The following is a 24631-nucleotide window of genomic DNA, read 5'->3' as shown; positions in this document are numbered from 1 at the left end:
CGATCAAGCGTAAAAGGCTCAAATTATTTACCAAAACCCCAATAAGAGAACAATGCTTTTAATAACAGGTTGTTTGTTAGTTTTGGTCCCTGAAAGGTGCGTCATAATGAAATGGGAGATGTAGGGTGTTCCCTCTCCCTGCAATCGGTGTGACAACAGTACAAGAGACTGTAGAAAAGAAATAGGCCATTTCTGCAAGATCAACAGTGCAGTCTCCTTCCTTAAAGTGGATCAGCTTACACTGGGGCTTTCAGAAGAGTGGCAAAAAGTGCAGAGAGAAAGTACAAGCTTCTGTAAACATCATGGCAGTGACTATACGTGAATATTTTTAAGACGCAAGCGCTTTTTAAGCCCTGTTTACCTTTGTTTGGACATGTGAATTGGCCAACGTGCCAAAAAAAAAAAAAGGAAAAGCAAATAAGAGAAGCAACTCGCCCTCACAAGTCTGAACGTTGAACTTTGCTGATGAGATTAGCGACTCTGAAGTGATTCATTCCTCCTTACTAGTGTTAATATAAAGATTGGAGTTCGATGAGGTGACCAGCAGGAGAAGGTGGTGTCTTTGTCCTTTCATTTGCTTCTCTTTGTCCTCGGCATTTACGGTATTAAAGCACTTTTCGGCCCGTCGCAGAGCCCCTGCTGCTCTTCTTTCACCCACTTCGACGTTGATAGTAATAGCAGGTCTGGCGACAGACCTAGCTCCGCTACTTTACATTTCATCAGCAAGCTGCTTCTGCTGGCTTCACATCTGTTATGGAAATTTGTGCAGAGGGGAAATGGAATGAAATGGAAAATCATTTCATATATTTTCACTTCTGAGACAGGGTTGGTTTCAGCACTTGTATAGGTTTCAAAGACAGAGGTGATGAAATATGCTCATCCACTTTCACAGCCATATATTACATTAATCTATCAATACATTCTTAGTTCCTGATAGCTTTAAATTTGGGATGCTTTAGGAATTCAGCACTTGTGATAAATTCCACAATTCTGACCCTGTGTCACAAGCCCCAGAGGAGAAGCAAGCTTGATGAATTTAACTCCCCTGAACCTTAAGTTCAAAATGTCCCCTATCTCTGTCCAATAGTTTAATAAGATTTTAATTAGGCAATTAAAAGTCTTTGGAATAGCATATGGTCATAATTACTGCTGTATAGTTCACTTAGGGACGATTGAGCCATTAATTATTCTTAGCTGGGTCTAGGGATTGAACTTAAAAATAGGTCGGGCAGGAAAGAGGGTATTTTCTTCAAACACCATATTCATCTAATCAGCATGCCAGACTTTTGAATGACAAAATATGTTAACTCAGTAGCTGCACTGTGTTGCACCAGCTATTGTGAATCCAAGACTGTATTTGTTTATGAACTTCATTGCAATTTCTTGACAGCTAGAGCTCTAGTTGGCTTTAAGCTTGTTATTTAAATTGCACCACTGAAATTTAAGAAGTCGCTAAGACTTTGTAATGGAAACATTTGTAGCATTACCCAGTTGAAATTGATCAATTAAAGAGGGAGTCACTGTAAAACATTGATTGGAGCATAGGCTAGTATATGCTATAGGCTGTTATAATTTTTAGTGCAAACAACGAACATATTTCTCAGCTATACCATTTTATACATGATTTATTATATTTTAGGTCATATCCTATGGTACCTGGTGTGGTCTTCTGCTGCTGTAGCTCATCTGCTTAAAGATTCAATACACAGTGCATTCACAGATGCTCTTCTGCATACCTTGGTTGTAACAAGTGGTTATTTCAGTTACTGTTGCCTGCTTATCAGCTTGAAGAAGTCTTTTAATTCTTATCTGACCTCTGATGTCAACAAGGCATTTTCATCCAGAGAACTGCCGTTATTGGTTATTTTCTGTTTTTCAGACAATTCTCTGTAAACTATGAAGACAGTTGTGTGGGACAATGACAGTCTCGACCATGTCTACATGCCTAAATGTACCGAGTTGATGCCATGTTATTGGCTGATTAGATATTTGCCATAATGAGCAGTTGAACTTGTGGCTGTTACTTTACAATTTTACAATTATGTAATAATTAACATAATAGATAGCATAATAACTAAACAACATTTAGTTGTTTTAATGAGAGCTGAGTGAGCATGTTCTCAAACTCTTCTGACTGTGATTAGTCATGATGCACTGGCCTTGGGAAAGAAGCACTGTCATATCTTACTCATAGCCAGGTATCGTTACAGCTGGCCAAGTTGTTGAACATTAACATGAGAGGGCGGTAGGACTAGGGCGGAAGTATGTCAACGCTGCACAGCCACACAACTCACCCAGCAACTCAGCCACTGTCCGTATGTGCAGGAGTGCTCCTCCATTAAAGCCGCTCCTGAGAGATGATATCCTCCCATCCCACATCTGCTCCGTCACACATCAGAGAGCCCTTCAGTGACGTGGAGGTGTTTCAGGGCCTGAGGGGAAACACTCACAAGTTGGCTGTAACTTGTGGTAGCATGTGACCTACGTTATCTGACGGGCGTGATGTAGGTGGCCAGTATGTCGTGCGTGTGTGTGTATGTGTACAGGTGGCTTCGTCAGATGACAGGAAGGCAAAAGGTCATATTTTTCAGGCAACACTTTTCCAGTCAACAGACTACGTGTGGAATCCAGGAAGCCTTCACCCCTCCTACTCTACTCAAATAGCAAAAGCTAATGGTGGTACCACCTGTTTCAGCAGCATACGCGATGCAGCTATTTATAATACAGTCTTAAAAGTAGCATTGTCATTGGGCCAGCTTTTTCATTCAGTGATACATAGTGATATTTTTATTTTACATGAGGAGCTGTATAACAGTAAATGACCGCCAAACACTGCTAGGAATTTCCCTGTTAGGTTAAATATAAAACTGGGTTCCTCTTTTATAAGATACATTACTGTAAAGTTTTTGGACAGTGTAAAAAAGGTATTATCAATTTTTTTATGACCGAGTTTTACATTGTAAAATGAAGCACCACAGCTTGAGTTTATTCTGTAGCTCTAATCTGACTGTTGCTTATTTCTGGAAGTTTTATTGGCACCCTGTTCCTGGCAGTATGTTCTAATGCTTGATTTATCTCCCTTCCTCTAATTGTTTTAATATTGTGTACTGTCAGAAAGGTCTCTGTTACTGTTAGAGTTGAGGAATTAATGAACTGACTATGTTCAGAATGCTGCATATAGACCTGACTCTGCTTATCTTGAATGGGCAAAATGGACCCGCCCTCCTGTCGGTCCACTACCCAGAAGAGGGGGGTGTAGGGGTCCAGCGGTATGTGCACTGGGCTGGAAGCCTTGGTGGCTAGATTGCCAGAACTCATACCTGGAGCATTTATACATTTATTAATTATTAATAGCTAATTAAGTTTACTAAATTAATAATTATATTATATTCATGAATTATTTACAAACTGTTACAATATATCCTAATATAAAGATATTGTTTAACATTGATCAAAGCTGAAAATGTATAAAATAGACTAAAAACTGAGCATATCCTTGATCAAATAAAGTTCAGACATAATCCGTAGATCCGTTGATCCCAGCCCACTCTGTGTCTGCCCACATCATCTGATGGCTCAGCTGATACCCTAACATACATTCAGTTGGAAAGGTTAATTTTGGACATACAGTTGCTGCATTCCTGCAAGCTGCTTTGCAACCCATCTGAACACCCAAACATTTTCCATGTTGTCTGACCTAATCAGTGTCATATCTGTTGACAGCGATGCCTTCTTTGTTCTGTATGGGGGGTACGCGCCGGTCTCGCTGCCTCAAGCTTTTCACATCTGCACATGGAAAGGGAGAGAAGTCCCAGTACGGAGTGATGCTGCCAAAAATAACTTACTCCAGATGAAAATGACAGTTTTCGTTTTACTGTAGTGGTCCTGACAGAACATTTATTTTATATCTCCGTTTAGTTGTTTGTTTTGGTTGCAGATATTAAAAGTACACCATGTTAGTCTCTATGAAATGTAATGAAAATGTAAAGCATCAACACTTTTTACTCCATTGGCATGCAAACATAAATCCCATCTGTGTTTTTTAAGAGAAAGGCTAATATAAAGATATAAATACAAATAGCTTTCTTTTAATTTGGTTGAAAAACCAGACAGAATCACCCCACCCACTAATAAAATTATAGTATCTTTAATTGTTGATGTTTTACAATCTCTGGTAAAGAAATGATGAAATTATTCTATCAGGGTGATGTGTTGCTGAAGGGAATAGAGAAATATACTCTAAAAGGATTTAGGAAGAGATCATTGACAGAGAGATGGGAGAGTATCATCCATAGCCAGAGCACACTATCACGTCTGTGTAGAGAGTGAAAGGGATGATTCAGTTTATGCATCATGCAGGAGAGAGCAGTGAAGTGCAGAGTTGCATATAGATTTCTGTGCTGTCAGAGGGGCCCTTGTTCTCCTGCTCACGCTGAGTCGAACTCTCTCTTCATACCTCAGTCGGATTCATGCAGACCGCTTTTTCTGACTGTCACACAAAACCGGGATTATTGTTAATTCTGCCACTCGGTGGTCAAGTAGTGTCTCATTTTTGGTTGTTTCCACACAAAAGATGCTAATGATGCTTATGGCTACTCTTTTTGTCAGTTACATGTCATAGTCCACTGACATCATGTAGGTTGCTGACAGGGAGGGATTGTCTAAAAATGTCAGACTGTGGCCGAGCCCGGACTTTTAAAAGCAGAAGCTTTTCAGAACCTTGTCTGTTTTTGTCATCAGGATCATTAAAAATCACAGTCATACTGCTGTAGGTCCAAATTCTTTGCTGTCCAGACACTTGATTATTTTTCCTTTCATAGCTTTTGCGTATCTGACCCGGTGAAAGGGGAGATAATTTTGACCTGATTTTTTTAAACTATAAAAATGTTTTAATCAAACCCTAATTTAACTCTTTCCCCCATAGGTACAACCTTCTCTGTACCCTTAATGAAGATTTTTGACATCTCAATATCTACATCAATAAAGATGTGGTATAGATTGTATAGGCAGAGAGCTCCCTCACTAACCCAGTCTTTTTTGTGGAAGCACACCTGAAATAGTTAATTCTAAGAGGTGTCCTGTGGGCAAAAGATTAAAACAGAGTCAAATAAGTTAAAACTAGAAATGTGGGTAGCACTTTTTAATATGGTCTCCAACTGAGGGCATAATTCCCCAGCAATTAAAGGGAATTCAATGTACTTGAAATTACAATGCGATTATATACAAATACTTAAAGATAGATACACTAGAATAAAGGGACAACAAGTCAGAATTTTTATAGGAAACAAAAAAATAATCATATTGAAGTTAATTTTAAGTACTGCGTAATTTGTGGGTAATTTAGTGGAAAAACAATATTCGTCCATTTCACATCATAAGTACTCTGTACTTTTCGGGATGTGGGCTGTACTATGGAGCTGCTTAACCTTGCCTGACGTCTGGGTATTTTACAGGAAATAAGACACACATTATACTATAAGTAATTTTAAGTACAGCGTAAAAAAAAAAAAAAAACCACGACTGTAATAGTTTTTTTGTTATTCATTATTTCTATCATGCTCTTCAACATAATCAATATTAAATAATGATGTAAAAAAAAATAAAGATGCGAAAAGGAAGGTACAGTCACTCCATAATATTGCTTGTCCATAAAAAGTACTGTGTATTTACAATTCAGTTTAACTGCATTTAGTCATGGGCCTTATTATAAAGTGTTACCAAAATATGTGTTTTGACGCACCGCAAGCCCTTCAGGCTGAATTGACAGGACATGTCTGCATGGGTTTTTTTCTTGTTTTTTCAGTCTTGTGTGTGACATTGCTGCTGTAGAAATAACCATCTTTGTGTCTTGTCTTTTGGCCTTGTTGTTCTTGCAGATGTCATCTGCCTACATCAGATTTGGACATGTCTGGTTTTGTAATAAGCATCTGACTGCTTATTGACTAAGAGTCAAGATCCCCTTGATAAAAGCCGGAATAGCTTCGCTCCGTACTTCGTGAAATTGATTCTAATACCTCACATGAAACTGAATCTCCTGTTGGTAGCATTTAATGAGGAGCTCCCCGTGGCCACTGTAATGGAGCATTTGCAGTTGTAACTAGAGTAACCATATTGAGTTTCCCTTTAAGTCTGTCTCACTACATTCAGTTCATCAGAGTCTGTGATTTGCCCCCTCAACTCCATTACTGGTCGTGTTGTGGTTTGGACTGACGGTTTCTTAAAAAAATAGCTGGAGAGCTTGTTCATAAAGGTGTTAGTGGAAATGAAAAAATATCTAAAAGTTCAGATTCCCTGATGCGCAGGCTATGCCTGTAAGACTCCTATTGCCTTCATATTAAATAATTTTTGTGAATAATTTTTTTAAATATTTCTTCACGTCATTATGCAGGCCGCAAGTAGGAGTGACATGGGGCGCGAGATTGAGACACAGGCATTGGAGCCTCTCAATGCGTATTTTTTGGGTTTCCACCGGCGTGGAAACCAAAAATAGCGAGGGCATAGCCTTATGAAACAGGAAAATACCATTGTGTAATCCATTCATTTCAACAAAGTAGCTGTATTCTGAATACCACCATTTTAAACTGTAACTGTAACGGAATACAGTTACTGATATTTTGTATTTCAAGTACGTAACAGCGGTACATGTATTCCGTTACTCCCAACACTGCTGACGCGTATATCATATTCATTTAAGGAGAAGTGAGCACTGTGCCTATGCAGTTATTCCACAAGTTGTCTTTAGGCTTTAGTTGCTTTTATCCCAGTGAATGCTATGGAAATACAACTCTTTTATATTGAGACAAGTTCTGATCTGTACATGCAACTTCCTACTACTCTGCAGTGCAATTAAAGTTCATCTGGTGAAAACGATGGGACAGAAGCTCCTGTAGCTCTTGTAATATGAGCTGTGTCTTGGGTGTCACACCTTTTTTTCAAGAAAGCAGAGATTACCAAGAAATCTCTGTTTTCTTTCAGTCCAACGCACAGCAGAACAGGTATATGCAGCTCAGATATAGCGATTAAGCTTTCTGAGAGTGTTGGTGTTAGCGCCTTACTAACAGCCTCACACATGAACACCCTGAACTATCAAAATGATCATTTGCTTCCTATGAACAGAAACTGAAAGATAATCATGCAGTCTTTCGTTTTGACCCTTGGCACTTATACACTTTGTTATGAATGCGATGTCATTGTTGCATAATCATGCTTTGTGTTGTGTGGAGATAAAGACAGCTGTGTGCCAAAAAAACCTCTTAATGCCGAGAAAAGATGTTCAGCATTTAGTTCAGGTGAATCAGTCATTCATAAATGAATTCAAAGTAATTTATGAATGACTGATGAGCTGACAATAGGACAGATGTAAAAAGCGTAACGATAAGACAATAAGGCTGGAGAGAGAGACTATCAAGCATGAAGATATTAGAGTGATAAAATAAAATATAAAATTGAATTCATATGTACAATCTGTAGGCAAGGGACAAGAATTTGGTACATGAAACCTTCTGGTTTCTGTTTAACCAATCACATTTGGGCAGGCTTTGAACTTTTCATACACCCTGCTGAACCGTTCATGTGGACATCAGCAGATGGCATTACAATTGGTGGACAGGCTAATATATTACAATAGCTCAGTGAACCTGTTGCAAAGTAACGTATAACATTTAACAGATCATTTGAGTGATTTAAGATCACTTTTTCTGTCACTTGGCTTATTATTTCATTTAGCGTGCTAATGCACACTAATTTGAATGCTCTTTCTTTATCCTGATAGGTTTCAGCTGTGACCCTGTGCTGCCGCATATGCATGGAGGCTGATCAATGGAGGCTGTTTCTCTGAGGTCACAAATCATCATTTCAAACCAGCGTCATCGTCTGTAGCCCAGAAGACTGCCCTGAATTCACACCGGTGCAGGCGCATTCTGTTTAAGGAGCCTGGAGCTGCAAGACTAAAGAGAGAGAGAGAGGAGAAGAAAATAAACAAGTGTTATAAAAGGCGCTCTACATGAATTCACCAAAAACCTGAAGGGAAATACTGCAAGTTGGCTGGCAGACCTTAGGAGGCATGCGGACAATGAGTATGGCTTGGCTGCGTCTCTCTGCCTTCATTGTCCTTCTGCTTGGTTGTTTTCATACGGCTGTCACGGAAAATGACGTAACTCCACGCCTCACCTTTTCTTACAGTAAGTTTCACAACTTCTTCACAACACAAAAACAGCCACTTTACAAATTACTTTTTTTTTTTTTAAAGTAGGCGTGCTTGGTCCCAAGCTGCACTGCTATCCCATATATGCACATCACACACAGCAAGCCTGCAGACACACCAGGCTCTCCTCCTCTCTCGGTGAGCCGAGGAAATGTGAGGTTTGGAGATGCCTGAGGCTCCAGCTGGAGCGTCGTCGGATCCTTTTGTGCGAACCGCAGCACGTGGCCAACTGTCAATAAACAGTCATCAAGACTGGCATTGTTGCATTCGCTTCTCTAGGTGCTGCTCACAGCTGTCTAGAGGTAAAAGTTTACATAAGTCCACCTGGGAACTTAAATCATGAACGCTCAACAGAAACATCTGTTTTCTGCTGAGCTGTTTAGTTCTACATTTGCCACTCTGCTTACAGATCTGGTCGTCCAGTTCCCGGTGGGTTCCTTATTTATTAACCATGTCCACTGAAAAAAGAAAAAAATCAATGCACTTCTTATGTGTCCATTGTAAGAGCTAAAAGGATTTCGAGGGGTGAAATGGTGTTTGTCTCCATCATGTAAATCCATGCTGTGAATGGCTGCTCTATCAGGGTGGCTCTGTCGAGTACCTGCAGGTCAGACAGTAATTACAAATGAACTGGCCCATTGTGTTTTGACTTACTAAGGACAAGTGGACACAATCTCATGAGCGCTGAGAGTTATTGCTCTTATATAATCAGTTTTTTTTCTGTTTGCTTGCAAAATAACTTTGAGCTTAGGAACCTTTCACATTTCACTCTTAAACTATGGTGGAGATATAGTTATATTCGCCCTCATGTATTGTTTTTCCGATGTTCTGTTTTCTCTCCACTGATAGATTGAGCCACCGGCACCAAGAACTGCTTGTATCCAATTATTTAAATGATATACTGGTACATTTAAGATGACATGTTGACTTTGCACATTAATTGTGCTCTATTATCTCCACAGAGAATGAAACAAAATGATGGATTGTGGGATCGGTAGAGGCTTTCAGTGATTGATCTGCAGTTAGTGACTCATGTTCAGGCGTCATTAGAGTTACTTCAGGGAGGATTATGTTGATAGATGCTGCTTAGTAATCTATTACAGACACGGGTAGAATTTCCAGTTTGGAGCGAATTTTAAGCCGACCGAGCTTTTACATAGATGCCTGTCTGAGCTTGTGCCTTCCCCTTCATGTTGGACCTCTATACAAACAGATAATCTCTCTCACCTCCCAGCCTCAGCGAAGCCCATAGCTTATCCCTTGTGGAGCATTTCACAACAACACACACCATCCATCACTCACTGAAAAGACACTTCACACTTGGGCCTGTTCTTAAGGAAAGATTTGCTTGGAGGGCGTGCTGCTGGTGTTAAACAACAACTTTTAAAGCATGCGTGACGTGACTGTCCAGGAGATAAGCAGGGAGGGTTTTCTGTCCTGCTTCGATTTTTATTATTGGGGCTTACCAGGCTTCTAGTCGGTCATTAGCTTCTTTTATAGCAGCATTTATGTTGCTGTAACTTTAACCTTATTTATAACTTCATGAAGGGTCATGTAGATAATAATTTAACAACAGAAATAATAATTATGTCCCTGTAAAACTTAACAAGCAGTAATTTTACTCTTTGTTGACGCGGTTAAGAGGCCATACTTTTGTAAAATGTACTAGCTGATTTGAAAAGCAACTCTGACATAGAATTTGTGGAGTCACTGGTATTGTTAGTGTTGAAAAGACCAGTTTTATTTTGTGGCTTAAAGCAAAGAACAAGTATTTTTCTTTTTCTTTTCTTTTCTTCAGCAGATAAAGGTTAAGAGGGCCTGGTGACAAAAGTTGTCCTGCTGTGGTAGTGTCTGTTCTGCTACACTGACATTTTCCAGCCTCCCGCAGAAGGGCTTTGTCACATTGTATTTACAGTATCAAAGCAGAATGCAGTGCTGCAGGCCTCAGGGACCTGAACTTTATACAGCAGAAGCTGCCTGAACTCATCATGGTTTCTGGTCCTCCCTGTCTTTTCTGGATGCCAGTTAGCTTGATGGCTTGCGTGCTTAAATGTAGCACTGTAGGCGGGCCAGAGTCCTGCCTGGCTGATCTTCATCTAGTACCATATTTGTAGACGGGCTTTATCTCTTACTCTCTCGGTCTCCCTATCACTTTTGTCTCTCTTTCTGTCTCTCTCTCTCTTTCTGTCCCCTGGTCCCTGCCTATGCCTTAATGAAGAGGGTAATCTGCCATGAATAATGAATGGGGATTTGTATGTGTTATGGTGTGAACACTTGTCTGGTTCTCATTATGCGCCTATCAGGACGGATCATGGGTTCGGGGAATAGAGCCCGCATCTGCTTTTCTCTCTGCTTTTTTGTTCCAGGCTTTAATGCGCACCATGTTGAATGGCTTAGTGTGCTGAGCACTATTTAAAAGACACACCTATAAGCCTTTTAGTTGCCCGTCTTTTCTTGTTGAACCGTTCAGCCCTCTTCCCACCGTGTGACAGTCGTGCTTTAATTTTGTTTAAGGGGTATGCCCACAGCCACACTAGGGAATAAAGCATTTTTAATTATTTAAAAGCTGTCGTGTCTGGGCCAGTTGAATCAGCCACTCTCGAGTAATTCAAAAGGACAGTGGTGTCAAGTGAGATAACGACTTCTCGATACTATGTTGATGCCACATAGCTGAACATTGGTTTCGTGATGGTATCAGCGCTCAAGCAAATGTGATTACATTGCCTAATAGAGACGTGTAAAGTTGTACTTTATATTAAGACTATGTAAGTAAATGGTAAAATTAGGAAGGAAAATGTAGTAAAAATGCATTTGTCAAATTTTTAAATGGCATTTCAAAATCTAACTAATGCGACAGCTTAGTGTTGATCTCTAGCTTTTAGTAGGGCCTTACCTTCAGTGTAAAAGTGTTGTTGTGAATTTGCACTAATTGGTGAATTGGTGTATTTGCACTAATTTCCTTATCCACAGTTAATGACGAGAATAGCTTCAGTTCAGCCCTTAAAACAAAATGACCCTAACAACAAGTAAAGAGTGCAACTCTTAACTTTTGTGCAGCTGCTTCACGTCATTCAGTTTCAGGGTGTTGTGGGGACATAGTGACTTTTCAGTTTCTCTGCTCCTTCTGCAATAGCACAGCGTGGAGTCTGGCTGTTCAGGTCTGAATCTGCTGTATTGCTAAAAACAAGTCAAGACCTCATGTACAGTCTCTTTTTTTCTTGGTGCTTCAGCACTGTTCATAGTAGGGGTCAGGGTGAGTTCCTGGTGAAACCAGCAGCTGGTTTACATTATAGTGGTTAATCCAGGGTCAGCTTTTGTAGCTCCCTGACCTGCAGACTGTCTTATCAAGAGAAAAAAAGGATCCTACAGAGCTGAGCTGTGTGAGGTTTTTTTTTTCTTTACAAATGACTGATTTAAAGTATTTAAATGGTAACAGATTGAAGCCCCAGCGTGCTGTATTTTCCCTCTATAAATTACACCACCAAAGCCTGTTATGGCTCATCCCTGTTGCACATATTTTATCTCTACACTTTCCTCAGAATTTACGATATGCCTTTCCAGACTTTGCTTCCTAATGTTGTCTTCAAATTTACCACCTTTCTCTGCATGTGGATGGTGCTGTGGAGACAATATCCTGCTAACGAGATGCAGCCCCACAATTTACCAATACAAACAGCGTGCTCGCAGCTTGCCTAATGAACCTCCCGGTGGATTGACCCTCTTGGCCTGTTGTCTTAATGCATTCCAGATGCTTTAGTCTCAGTCCTTCAGCTTCCCGGGTCTGCTCTCCCACACAATTACCAATTCAGCAGCAGCTCTTAGTAGCTAGTTAAAATTACTTGGGATAATGTAGTTAGAGCTCCAGTGTGGGCTGTTTTTATGTCACCAGACTATGCGACAGTAGTAGGAGCTCTGACCCAGCAGGACTCTTCTAATTCTTCTAAAAGCAAATGGTTTTACAAGAGTTCATCTGTTCTACCCTGAGCAAAGTCCTTGAACAAGTACAGTAGACAGATAAAGACAAAGGAAAGACATTCGTTCCGGAGAAGTTCCTTTCCTGCTTCTTGTAAATGTAATTTCCTGCCTCTTATTTTTTTTTTACAAGATTATCCAAATGTTGAGGCATCCTAGCTCATCTGGCAATCCTCACTCTTTAGGAAATGAATTACATTAAATAAACCGAATCAGTGTTTTTACTTTACTTTTACTCACCGGACCGATATGTAGGGATGGATAGGCACTCAGTTCTGTAAAAAAGTAAAAAGCTAACTCCCATTTTACCATAGAGGGGTCTCATCCCCCTCACTTTTTAGTTAGAGGCTGATCATGGTTGCCAGATTTAAAGTAAATCGGGTTTTTTCTACATAACACTGATTTGGCTCTTCTTCTGTGTGCATAGGTGTAGTGATGTTTTCCTCAACTGTTGTCATTCGTGCATCCTCTTCTGCCTATTCAACCCTGTTTAAATGTGCTCTCTTAGGACTATTACTGGCAAGTATTCTTCTTCTTCTCCCTCAGAGATGGGAATGTAGGTCATGTTTGTGGTCAGAAGACTGGAAATGGGGCATATGATGTCCTTTAGAGAGGATCTGTCATGAGTCTATTGCTTGCTCTTGAAGGCGATAAAGAGACAAACAGGGGTGTATTTTCTGGGTCATCTTCTAGTGAACCCTGACATTGTACAATTCCAAGCAGATTATCAGTAAAGTCAGGTGTTTTGATAGGGACATTATCTTGTGGGGGGTTTTAAGACGCCTTTTTTTGCTGTTCAACATATCCAGTTGATCCAGAAGTGGGGATGTTTTTTCTTTTTTTTTTCTAGAGTTCTGTGGAAAGAAAACAGGAACAGGTGGTTTAAATGAAGTATGCAATCGTCTGATCTCCTGAACATACAGCTGTAAGAGCTGATAAAACAGTTCCCTTATAAGAGGGCGCTGGTTGAATCAGCCTGTTATCATTGCCCTACAAAACAAAGGGACTTAGATCTCTGGCATTAGAGGACACATTTCTCTACAGTTGCTCTCTTAAAAGGATGTTCTGCATTTTTAATGATCGTTTTTTGGGACCAATCAAAAAAAAAAGAAAAGATGCAAAAATGCAGAATGACTTCCTGAAGCAGAAGATGCTATTAATTTTGTCTCTAAATAGATTAGCAAGTTAGTCTGTGCAAGTATTTCAGTCCATTTAGCCCTTTGTCATTTGCACAAATTACTCTTAATTACATAATAATAGCAATAATCTAATATTGCTTACAGATGGCAGAGAGGGTGCTCTTCATGCACTTGTAGAAAAGGTCACAGATGAAGGGATTTAACCAATAACCATGCTCAAAGCTGGTATTTCAAACCAGAGATTAAGAGGTCAGGCACTGACTTGGTGAAGTTTAAAGCCCTCTATAAGACATCTGCCCGCTGGCTCCATTTTTCGTGGTGCGTTCAGTTGCAGCTTGACAGCACGACATTGTGTACTCATTCTGATCAGTCCATAATCAGCCTACAAAAAATACAGCGGTTGGTTAGTTTTTTCTTTTGCTTCTTCGTCTTTCCTTTGATTTTTTTTTTTTTTTTTTTTGGAAAATTAGCTTCCTGCCTTAAATATCAGTTTACCCAGGAAACTAAGCAAACAAACAAACACAAAATGAATCGCCTATCCCTGATGGTATGTATCCATCCATATAATTTTGGATTTACCCTTTGAGCTTTCCGCCAAATATCAAATACCATGACATTTAGGTGTGTGTATAATTTTGTTTATGAAACTACAATTAGAAAAACTAGGCAATAATTTGTCTCTCCAGAAACAATGCCTCAGATTCTGGGGCTAATCCACAGGCCTCAGTTTTCCTGGGGAGTTTTTTCTCCAGTGAGAGTGCTGAAAGATCACAGAGTTGGCCATTGTTCCCCAAATGTTGGCTCATGTTTCATTGTTTTTTCTAAGATAACTTACTGGATGACATGTTAGAACCTCAGCAGACAAAAAACATATTTGCTCATCTAGATTCCCGTAAGTGGAAAGATCAGTGTTGAAAGAAAAAAATAACATAAAGGTGTAAGACCGTAAAAAAAGTACAAGTGTGTCTTCATGTAGATCATCCAAGTATTTATAATGAATGAATGCGAGATGCAAGTAACTTGCATGTTGTAAGGTTTCTATAACCAACCAAAAAAAGGGGGGAAAAAAGGCCTAAACCACTTTGATACAAATGCGCCCTAAAAATAAGCCCATCTGTTGGAGTCATGCACTTCAAAGTAGTCAACACCTACTTTTAGGGACTTCCATGAAAAAGGTAAGATGGACAAGGATGAAATGCTGCAGGATGATACTGTTGTTGCTGTTCTAGTAGTGGCACAGTGGCCACTTCTGACTTGTTTCTCTGTCACGGATACAAAACCTTCTTCCTTTGAACTCGTCTGTCTGTTTCCTGGTGTACACCACAACATTTCTGGGGCTGCATTGTCATGAAATGACCCGTCGCAAATCAACCTCAGACAGTCAAATAACAATAGAGCGGATTCTTTAAGAAACTGTGGCATATGTGGAGCGGAGGGAAAGACAAGTTCATGCAGGATGCATGCAGCTTTTGATGCTGATTTGGTATTTATATGAGCCATTTCTCGTCTAGCGTTTTTTGTTTTTTTGTTTTGTTTTTTACAGTGCAATTCACATTCACCCATTTACACACACATTCAATAACCTATTACACTCTCACACACAATATCTAGCCCTAAGACGTGCTGGTTGAAGGAGCCAGGGATCAAAACGATGGCCCTCTCTCCTTTGCCACAGCTGCTGGGGGTAAGAGTCTGTACACTGTCCGACCTGTGGGTTAGTCTATTCAGGTTTTGTGCTCTAGGCGCTATAATATCATAAAAAAAAAACTTTTTATGATATTATAATTCTTTTTACTTGCAGAACATTGTGGAAAAAATGTACAGCAGTTTAAAAGAATCCATTTAACAAGCTGGAACCACCACTGAATGTTGAACAAATAATTGATTAATTCCGCCGTGAATCAATTAAAACGAGACTTATTGTTACATTGAGTGAATCAAATGATAATTTATGGCTAAGAGCCTGTTATCAACTGATCATTTCAGCAATAAAACTTAACTGCAAGTCATTAATAATCTGTTTTACTGGACAAATTAACTATAGCTCAGGCGGTAGACGGGATCAACTACTAATTGGAAGGTTGGCGGTTCGATCCCTGGCTGCTCCAGTCTTAGTAATACTAAGATATCAACCTCAAGTGAGCGAATGTTTGTGAATGCTAGATGGAAATCACTTAACTATAGGGGGGAGAAAAGAGCTTGTATGAATGTGTGTGCACTCCACTTTTATTGATATGATCCAAGTAGGCATGAACCTTGCTTGGACCGCTTCCCTTTCCAAGAAAGCACTACCTACTCTATATAAGGTACTTCAGAGCAACCTGCAAAAACCTACTGGGCAGGGTTTGACACTGAGTAGTAAAACGAACGAACAGCATTTTTGGAAAAGCAAACTTCACTCTGGCGCTCTCTCAAACATCACTATCCTCGACATGCAATTCCTCGTGTAGACGGATACAAAAAAAAACTGTGAAGCATCATCTGTGCCTGTTCCTTCCATTGTTCTCTCTTCTCCCGGATGCATTGTTGTTTTTGAAGCTGTCACAAAATTATCACATCACTTCATGAGTCTGGTTTGCAGCACCTTGTGCTGAGCTCCTGCAGCAGAAAAGTGGGCACCACATTAACATTAGCATTCATTTGGAGTTGTGTTTTCAACCGTCCTGGGACTTTATGATTAAGATTCACTCCCCTTTTACTCCGTTTTGGACTCCAATGTGAGCAAAATGTTAGCTATTTTTCCCCAGTATTGCAGTGAAATTGAAGATGTTTTAAAAAAAACAACAACCAGCTTGCTGCAAATTAAACATTCATTTTAAGACTGTCCAGCCGCTTCTGTAAGCCTGAATGCACCACGTGGTCAAAAAAATGATAAAATGTACCATTTAGCAATTACCGACTCCTCAGAGAAATAAAGCATTGTCAAACAGTTGGTCGCCAATAAATGATCTTTGTTTTCCAAAAGGTATGAAGCAAAAGCTTTGTATAGCTGCAAAACCCTCCTGGATCTCTTTAATGATATTCAATTGGGAGCCTTATTGTTTCTTTTTGTCATCTGTGGTTGCTAAGTATGACAGCGGTGATTTGACTCCAGAGAGTAATTGTGTAGATATTCTCCTCTGTGAAAATCCCTCAAAGCTTTTGTTTTGGTTGAGGCTTTGGCCTTTGTCTTTCCCGCTCTGTAAATCACAGCTGAATTTGCCCACGGCTCTGTGGGGAGGAAAAAAAATGGGGGAACAGTACCGGCATGGAGCAGCAGTCCATTTATCCTTTAATGATAGTGGGAAGGAGAGAGAATGGCCCCCGTGGGTCCATGTACAGTACATGGAGGAGAGCCTCTTGTGGTTTTACGGACAGATTTAACTACAATATGGCTCACTGTTGCCGTGGTGATGGACCGCTATTAACATGTTGTTTTCCCAAGGGAGAGGAAGTCTCTCGACCTCCTGTACCAGCACACTAAGGTGAGGTTATATTAGGTCACATATACTGCAGGGTATGTACCACATGGTGAGCCTATTGTCAGTAGAACTTAATGGCTTTATCTGGACCGGATTAGTTTAATGCGGTGAAGTGCTATAATTTTAATTATTACCACCAGCAGTAGTGGGTTTAATACAGTTTCACTCTACTGTGCATGTGATGTTGTAAATTTGAACAGTGAAAAACAGTGAAAATGCATCACTGCCACAGTGGGCTGCTACTAGCAGCGACTCTCAAAGCCTTGAAACCCTACCACATTTAAATTTAAGTATATACTCCTTCATTTGGTGATTCGATGATGGCCCTAAATCTCCCACAGGTGTATTGACCCTTTGTGCCCCAGCAATTGTCTTAGAGGTGATCATTCAGAATAACTTTGTACTGATTTGTCCTTTACGTTGTCACCTGTGTACAGTGTAGATAAAGGTGCCTCATCATATCAGCTGATGTGACGAGGCGCTCTAAATGTTGTTGCTGGCTCATAGATCGGAAGTCCCCCGAATACATGAGAGTAACTTTCAAAAAATTGTGATACGAATTAAAATAAGTGTGTTTTTTTTTCCTTCTTGATGAAAATATGTTAAAACTAAATAAAGGGAAAGAAAAGCAATCAAAGGGTGAAATTGCAAACTGTTTGCATTACTACCTTTTTTTGTATATTTGTAAAAGTTGCATTTACAAATTTAGATTGTGTTCCCCTCACTGTTTCAGCTTTCATTTTCATTTTTTTTTGTATGTGCTATTTGCATTTTCTTTTTTTCTGTTTTTTTCTGTAAGCATTGCATTTTGATGTGGCACTTAAAAAACTATTTTCTTATTTACTTTCTGTCTAGCTTACAGAAATGTCACAACTTGGGTATATTGTGTTATTTCTTTAACTTCATTTTCTAAATCTTTAGTATTTATGCAGCTATTAGTGTCCGTACTCTTATAGTAGGTGGGTTCAAAGAGGACTCTGTTATTTCTTTTCTTTTTTTTTACAGTTCACATTTCAAGGCCTGAGATCCTGTTTCAGAACTTCAGTGACTAAGTTTCCATTAGCTCCTGGCTTCTGTTTATGCTGGCATGCCGCTGAGGCGAGTTGTTCACGTTGTGCTGGCAGTGAAGGCCTCCAAACTGCTGCAAGTCTGAGATACACATGGGCTTTTTTAAAGCAGCGATTAGAGGGAGTTAATGGTTTAACTCTTGGCTTTAGTCAGGAGTTGTTGGTGTGGTGGAAACAAAGCAATTTATTTTCCATAGTTTATTTAAAATTATTGAACTGTTGGAGAAATATGGGGAATTTTTCTGATGAGGGGCCAGTAAGATTTGGAAGCTGTAGTTTCACGTGCTGTCCAAGCAGACAGAGAAACAGGCACATTCGTTCAGTCATTTATTTATTTTTGCAAAAACCTTCAGGTTTAACAAACACTGTGAGGCCCACATTATATGTTGCTGTTCATCTCATCTACTTGATATTCTCAGCTTCAAAGTCCATCTTTTTCTGGTTCTAGATGCTGAACATGTAGTCACAAGTGAGAGCTGGGTGGCTTTCTCTTGCTTTCACCCTCATTCTTCTCATTTTCACATCAGCTTTCACTGTGTGCTAACTGATGAAGTCAAAAGTGCAAAATAGCAATGCTCATGCAGAGATAAATATTCTATCATTTAAGAAAATCTTTGTCATTAATATTAAGACACACAAAAAGTCTCATTCTGTGTTGTGATTGCACCTTAATTCATTCCCTGTCTTCAGCAGTTTATAATATAGTGATCCGTCCCCTCATTTTAACCTGGACAAGTTCATTTTTGAATTATTACATGTTTATTTTTATTCCTCTGTCTGTGTTTTTGTTTCTGTATAGATGCAAAGGAGAGAACTACCAGAAGTTTCTCAGTGAGCGGAGTCTTCAACTTTACCTCTCTGCTGCTCAGTAGCGAAAACGGCATGTTGTATGTTGGCGCTCGGGAGAGTCTCTTCGCTCTCAGCCTCTCTGATATCAGCGCAGCCAAGCTACAAAGAAAGGTAAGAGTCAGTGTGCAAGCAGCTGTGAACTGCAATACCACATAAACTGTATTTATATGAATTCAGTTATGATATGATCCCAGAGGTGTAGTATACGTAGATGGCAATAAGTATGCTAAGCTCCCAGTAGTCCAAAGTGACTATAACACACCTCACTATATGATATCTACTGTATGCAATTGATGCTATTTTTCTTCTGCAGCTTGCATGGAAAACCCCAGAGAGGAAGAGAGAAGAGTGCAGTTTCAAAGGCAAAGACCTGCAGGCGAGTGAACTGATGGTTTCATACACAAGTGCCTAAACTCACACGTGGCTCAAACACGACCAGTGCTAGATGGCAAACAGATCCAGGGCAGAACCCTGGACATTTCCTCTCAAGTTGAGACTTTCCATGCTACAACAATGGATGTTTTTTCCCTCCTTCCAGTCACAGTTTTCCACTTTTTTTTATGGCAGCCCCCAGTCACAGAGCCTTCAGTAAGGGTCACTACATTAGCAGGAGGAATTAGTGCTTTTACTTTACCATTTGAAAAGCTGTCGGATGGAAATGTATTCTTACTTCTTCACAAATTTCTCTAAACTGTTCTATGTTAGAGCATGAAAAGAAAAATGACTTTCTGGACAGTTTAAAAGAAAGAAGTTGGTTAAAACAATCAGTCTAATAGAACTTTTCCTTGTGTTTTTAATACAGACGGATTGCTTCAACTACATCAAAATCTTACTACGCATGAACAGCACTCATCTGTACGTTTGTGGAACCTATGCCTTCAGCCCCATCTGTGCTTACATAGTAAGTGTTTAATGGAGGGGCATGCATCTGTTGCAGTGCCCACATTTGAGCACGCCTGGTTTTGGATATTAAAAAAAAAAAAAAAAATCTGTTCCATTTGTTTGTTTTTGGAAAAGCTGATTACCCCTGGTGCAAGATTTTATATCTGATTTATTTATTTGATTCTAGAGGAAGAGATGCATTCTGCTTCCTGCCTCTCAACTCACTTAGCAGTCTGGCTCAGGCTCTGCCCGGCCAGATACCATATAAGTGCATTATTTTATTATCTCCTGTGCCTTATGGGAAATGGATCAAAAATATTTAATGCACGTAATCGAATAATGTAAGAATCAATGTCGTTTTCAATCCTTTTCTACAAATCTTTTAAGGCCTTTTAGAGCAATCCATAACAAACAAACACGTGACCTTTGCTGCAGTTTCTAGCAAACACAGACTGACCTCCTTTCAGCTGTGAGACTTGAGTCTGCGGTCACTATCAGAACAGGTTACAGCTCTACTTCAAACTCAGCGTGTGACATGTGATGTGTGTGTGTGTGTGTTTCCTCCAGAACACTACAGACTTCTCCCTTGTCAAGAGCGATACTGGTGAGATTGTTACAGAGGATGGACGGAGCCGCTGCCCATTCAACCCTGAATACAAGTCCACTGCCATCATGGCTGGTAGGTCTCACGATGGCTGTCAGCCGCTGATAAAAATCAGGCTCGCTTAAATGTTTTGGATTTATAGAAGCCACTGTGGGAATGAGTAAAGTACTTTGGTAAATCCTATAAAGACAAACTGTGGCATAACCTCTGGATTTCATTACCGCGTGTGACGCAGACGCCCATTCCCTTGTGATAAGTACTCTTATTACGATGGTCTTCTTCACCCTGTTGCAGATGGAGAGCTGTATACTGGCACAGTCAGTAATTTCCAAGGAAATGAACCCATCATTTACAAGAGTCTAAGCCAAGGAACAGCTCTAAAAACAGAAAACTCACTTAACTGGCTTCAAGGTACAGTATAATAGCTGGAAGGCAATGGTTTTTTTGTTGTGTCTCATTTGAGATAAATGACATTGTCAAACTGCTTGCACCAAATCTACTGAATGGGAAGTTTACAGTGTGGCATCACTTGAAATGATGAATATGAAAAAGTGTGTACCTGCAGTCTGTCAGTCCCTGTTGAAATTGGACTGCGTTTGCCATGGGAATAGGGATGTCTGTCCCTAGATCCCATTGTGACAGTATTGTTGGTTTCCTTTCAGATCCAGCCTTTGTTGGCTCTGCCTACATACAGGAGAGCCTTCCCAAGGGCAACCCGGTGGGCGATGATGATAAGATTTACTTCTTCTTCAGTGAAGCGGGGAAGGAGTTTGATTTCTTTGACAACACCATTGTGTCACGCATTGCTCGTGTGTGTAAGGTGAGCGACGCTCCAAGGCAGATAGTCCATCTAAAGCAGCTTGCTTACCCTTGGGTAATGTGTACTCCCTGCTGTCTCTATAGAATTCTATTAAAGCAGGAGTTTGCTTGTTTGTTTGTGCTCAGTACCTATACAGGAATGTACAGTATGTAGTCTACTGAAAGCTGCTTATAGCTCAGAGTCCTTCTGGGCAGTGACGCACGAGCTGTTGTTACAGAAAAACATTTTTCTTGCACGTTCGCCTCAGTTTGATTCCTTTCCATCCAAATCCGCTCTCTCTGCTCTTATCGTGTTTCACCAAATATTTGCGTTCAGACAGGATTCAGTATCCAACTACAAATCACTTAGGATTACTGAAGCGTGGGATCTGTGTGCAGAAATGCTTTGACACCTTCTGCGGACCTCACACAGTGTTTGTTCATTTTTAAGCATTTCTATATTAGTATTTATGCCTTGAGAAGTCAGTCCTCCAGATCAGACGGCTGTTTGGCTCTCCTAAAACAATCACACTCACCACTGTGTGAAGAGGGTGAAAAATAGTGATGAGAGTTTGAGATGGAAGGAGGGGGGGTCCATCCATTCATTCATTCACCTTTTTTTCTCCATACATCCATTTAAAGGACAAATATTCCAATATTAATATTGACTCAGGAGCAACTAGTAAAAATAGATTTAAAAAACCTATTTTAATTAAGTAAAAAAAATAAGAAGAAGGAAGTTTTAGTATTTGTTAGTATTTGTTAGTTTTATACTAACATTTTATCAAAGCTTTCCTGATGAGGCATTGATGAATGTCAACAAGACTGTGAGTGAAATCCTTTCAAAATGATTCATAGAGTAATAATTAAAAAGACTAAAGCTGACCAGTCGCGGCAGATGGCCACCCCTCCCTGAGCCTGGTTCTGCCGGAGGTTTCTTCCTGTTAAAAGGGAGTTTTTCCTTCCTTCTGTCACCAAAGTGCTTGATCATAGGGGGTAATATGATTGTTGTCTTTTTCTCTGTATGTATTATTGTAGGGTCTACCTTACAATATAAAGCACCTTGAGGCAACTGTTATTGTGATTTGGTGCTAAATAAATAAAACTGAATTGAACTAAATTGAATTGAAAGTTAAACCATTAAAAACTAAACTAAATATTTTTAAATAATAAAAACTGAACTAAAACAAGCAAACCCACTCTGGAAACTAACTGAACCCAAACTAAATGTCACAAACAAAATAAAAATAAAAGCTAATTAGAGAAAAATCAAAACTATTATAACTCTGCTCATGTGGCATTTTGATGATAATTTTCTCACGTACGTTTAAAATATGTAACACGGAACAGATTACCCAGAAGGAAATTGGCAATAATGTTTAAGGTTTTTAGCTTCTTAAGCAGTGCTGAAGGAAATATAAAGCATAACAAAGCTTTAAAATGAGGCAAACGGTCAGTCTCGGTAAAACTTTACAGCGACGCCAGTTCAAGTAAACTATTCACGTCCGGTTTTAGTCTTCCAAAATGTGCTTCACCAACTGTGTCGGTGGCCGTCTCCATGCTTGCTGTATATCCAGGTGTTTACTATTACTTTAGTTCCACTTCATCGAGGCTAACTATGGAATGATAAACAATGTTTTGGTTGAAACAAACACAACAAAGCATGTTCTCATTTGCAGGATTGTTCCGTTTCCCAGAAAGAAGCCATTACCGCCCGCCATGTTCATGGCTTTTTGAACAGCCTTTTGAACAAGGGGTGCTTTTACAAGGGATTAATGAATGGGATGCATTTTCTTCAATTATTCAGAAGTCAGTTTAAGCCCAGAGTGGCACTGAATTATAAAACTCGGTTCAGCCCAAAGGACCAGGGAATATATATGTTGCTCATTATCTGCCTGGGTTACAACAAGTAATTGCTTCAGAAGCTCAGTCTTGGTCATGTGTCATTTCCCTTTCCATCCCGTGCTGCCACTTCCTCTGATTAATGTTATGCTAAGGTGGACTCAATTGAAGCTTCATGTTAAAGACGTTTTATGTGGTTTAGGTCATTTAGCATTTCTCTTGGTCCTCTGCAGAGCTGCAAAACTGATTACAACGGCGAACTTCGAGCTTGTTAGATCTATGATAAACAGATTGTCTCTTTACAAAACTAAATTAAGCTCTTTAATTTAGCTCTTGATGTGCAATCACCTTCCTGAGACCTGTAACACCTCATCAAACAGTTATATATATATACATATCACATACTGTAAATGTCATTCACACTGAAGCGCCGAGATGTATTTACTCTCCAGTTTGCACTGATATTCTATCATACAAATCGGTGCATCCTAATTAGTCTGCATGTCAAAGAAGTCCCACATCCCTCATAGCAATTTGAAGGCTCGTGCCAAAGGCGGTGAATCACAGCAGCAGTATCAGTCAAGGAGGATTGTCAGAGAGCAGTGCTTCTTCTTTTTCATTTAAAAGCATTTGCCCTCCTCTAAGCCCCAAGTGTTTTTTTTATCTATGCCAGTTGTGATGATGTATATTGTTTTCATGACCTAGAAGTCTTCCGCCTCGGGGTTGTAACTATGTTGCAGGCACAATTGATTTAGCTCATTGTGGTTTTACGAGGAGGTTAATGTTTTTCAGTTACGTCAATTTGAACAAATTCACCTTTGGACAGGGCGCTCTCTGTTTTTGTTTTTGTCACAAAGAAGGAAAACAAAGACAGGAGAATGTATTTCCCTACACATTATAACATACAGTGTCTAAGGCAGGGATGTTAACACTCGTTTTACACGGTGGGCCACATGCAGCCCACTTCGATCACTCAACCAGTGAAACTTCCTTTCCTGTCAGTGTAAAGAAGTTTAACTACACTAAATACACATTTAATCTCTGTGGTATCTTAATCTAATAAAAAAGCAGTGTAATTTCAACAACACATCTTAGTTTTTCTACATGATAGAAGTAAAGTGTATTAGCACAACTATTTGGGCTTAAATTCACAAAGAATGTCCCTTTCATTTAATTGTTTATCGGTTACTTAATTACTTTAATGTAGTATAAATGGCCATAGGGGAGGTCTTTATCACCAGGAAACGCTGTAAAACTTAAATACAGTTAAAAGTCCAATCCCTGTTTCCCCTCAATTTTCCAAACTGATGCAATGGGCCTCCAGGCCTAATGTTTGACACCCCTGATCAAAGGCATGTTATAGTATGTTTTTGCAGTGTACCATGTGGTGCATATCATCATTTCAGAATATGCACCGCAGATCTGTCAGATCCCATCAAATCACACTTGTGTGTCAAACTGTGTGAGGATATTGTCTATACTGACCTCAGGTGTCAGATCTCATACTGCAGCGCTTCGTGCTGGAAAAAATCCCCCTCCTAACCAACAGTTGTTGTGTTGCAGGGTGACGTTGGAGGTGAAAGGGTGCTGCAGAAGAAATGGACGACGTTCCTGAAGGCTCAGCTCTTGTGTTCTCTGCCCGATGACGGCTTTCCCTTCAACATAATCCAAGACATGTTTGTGCTCACACCCAGTCCGGAGGACTGGAAGAACACAGTGTTTTATGGAGTCTTCACCTCTCAGTGGTGAGAGCTTTTAAATCTTTTGATTAAGATAACAATGAAATAAATGTACAGACACCTTTAAGGTAATTA

At 39.8% G+C, this 24631-nt stretch overlaps 1 protein-coding gene across 2 annotated transcripts in view; it reads left to right on the top strand.

The window, feature by feature from the left end:
• Nucleotides 1–24631, top strand: part of sema4ba (sema domain, immunoglobulin domain (Ig), transmembrane domain (TM) and short cytoplasmic domain, (semaphorin) 4Ba) — a 42414-nt gene that overhangs the window by 11046 nt on the left and 6737 nt on the right. For both annotated transcript variants that reach the window (XM_005729944.1, XM_005729943.2), the window contains exons 2-9: nt 7772–8180; nt 18642–18802; nt 19005–19067; nt 19494–19592; nt 20141–20252; nt 20472–20588; nt 20840–20997; nt 24381–24562. In XM_005729944.1, the coding sequence (XP_005730001.1) occupies nt 8063–8180; nt 18642–18802; nt 19005–19067; nt 19494–19592; nt 20141–20252; nt 20472–20588; nt 20840–20997; nt 24381–24562 (1010 nt within the window). In that variant the 5' untranslated portion in view covers nt 7772–8062. The remainder of the gene's footprint in view (nt 1–7771; nt 8181–18641; nt 18803–19004; nt 19068–19493; nt 19593–20140; nt 20253–20471; nt 20589–20839; nt 20998–24380; nt 24563–24631) is intronic.

Source organism: Pundamilia nyererei, unplaced genomic scaffold (genome assembly GCF_000239375.1).
Source record: "Pundamilia nyererei isolate P.nyererei 1_Seehausen unplaced genomic scaffold, PunNye1.0 scaffold00035, whole genome shotgun sequence".
Lineage (NCBI taxonomy): Eukaryota > Metazoa > Chordata > Actinopteri > Cichliformes > Cichlidae > Pundamilia > Pundamilia nyererei.
This window is presented reverse-complemented; position numbering and strand designations above follow the sequence as displayed.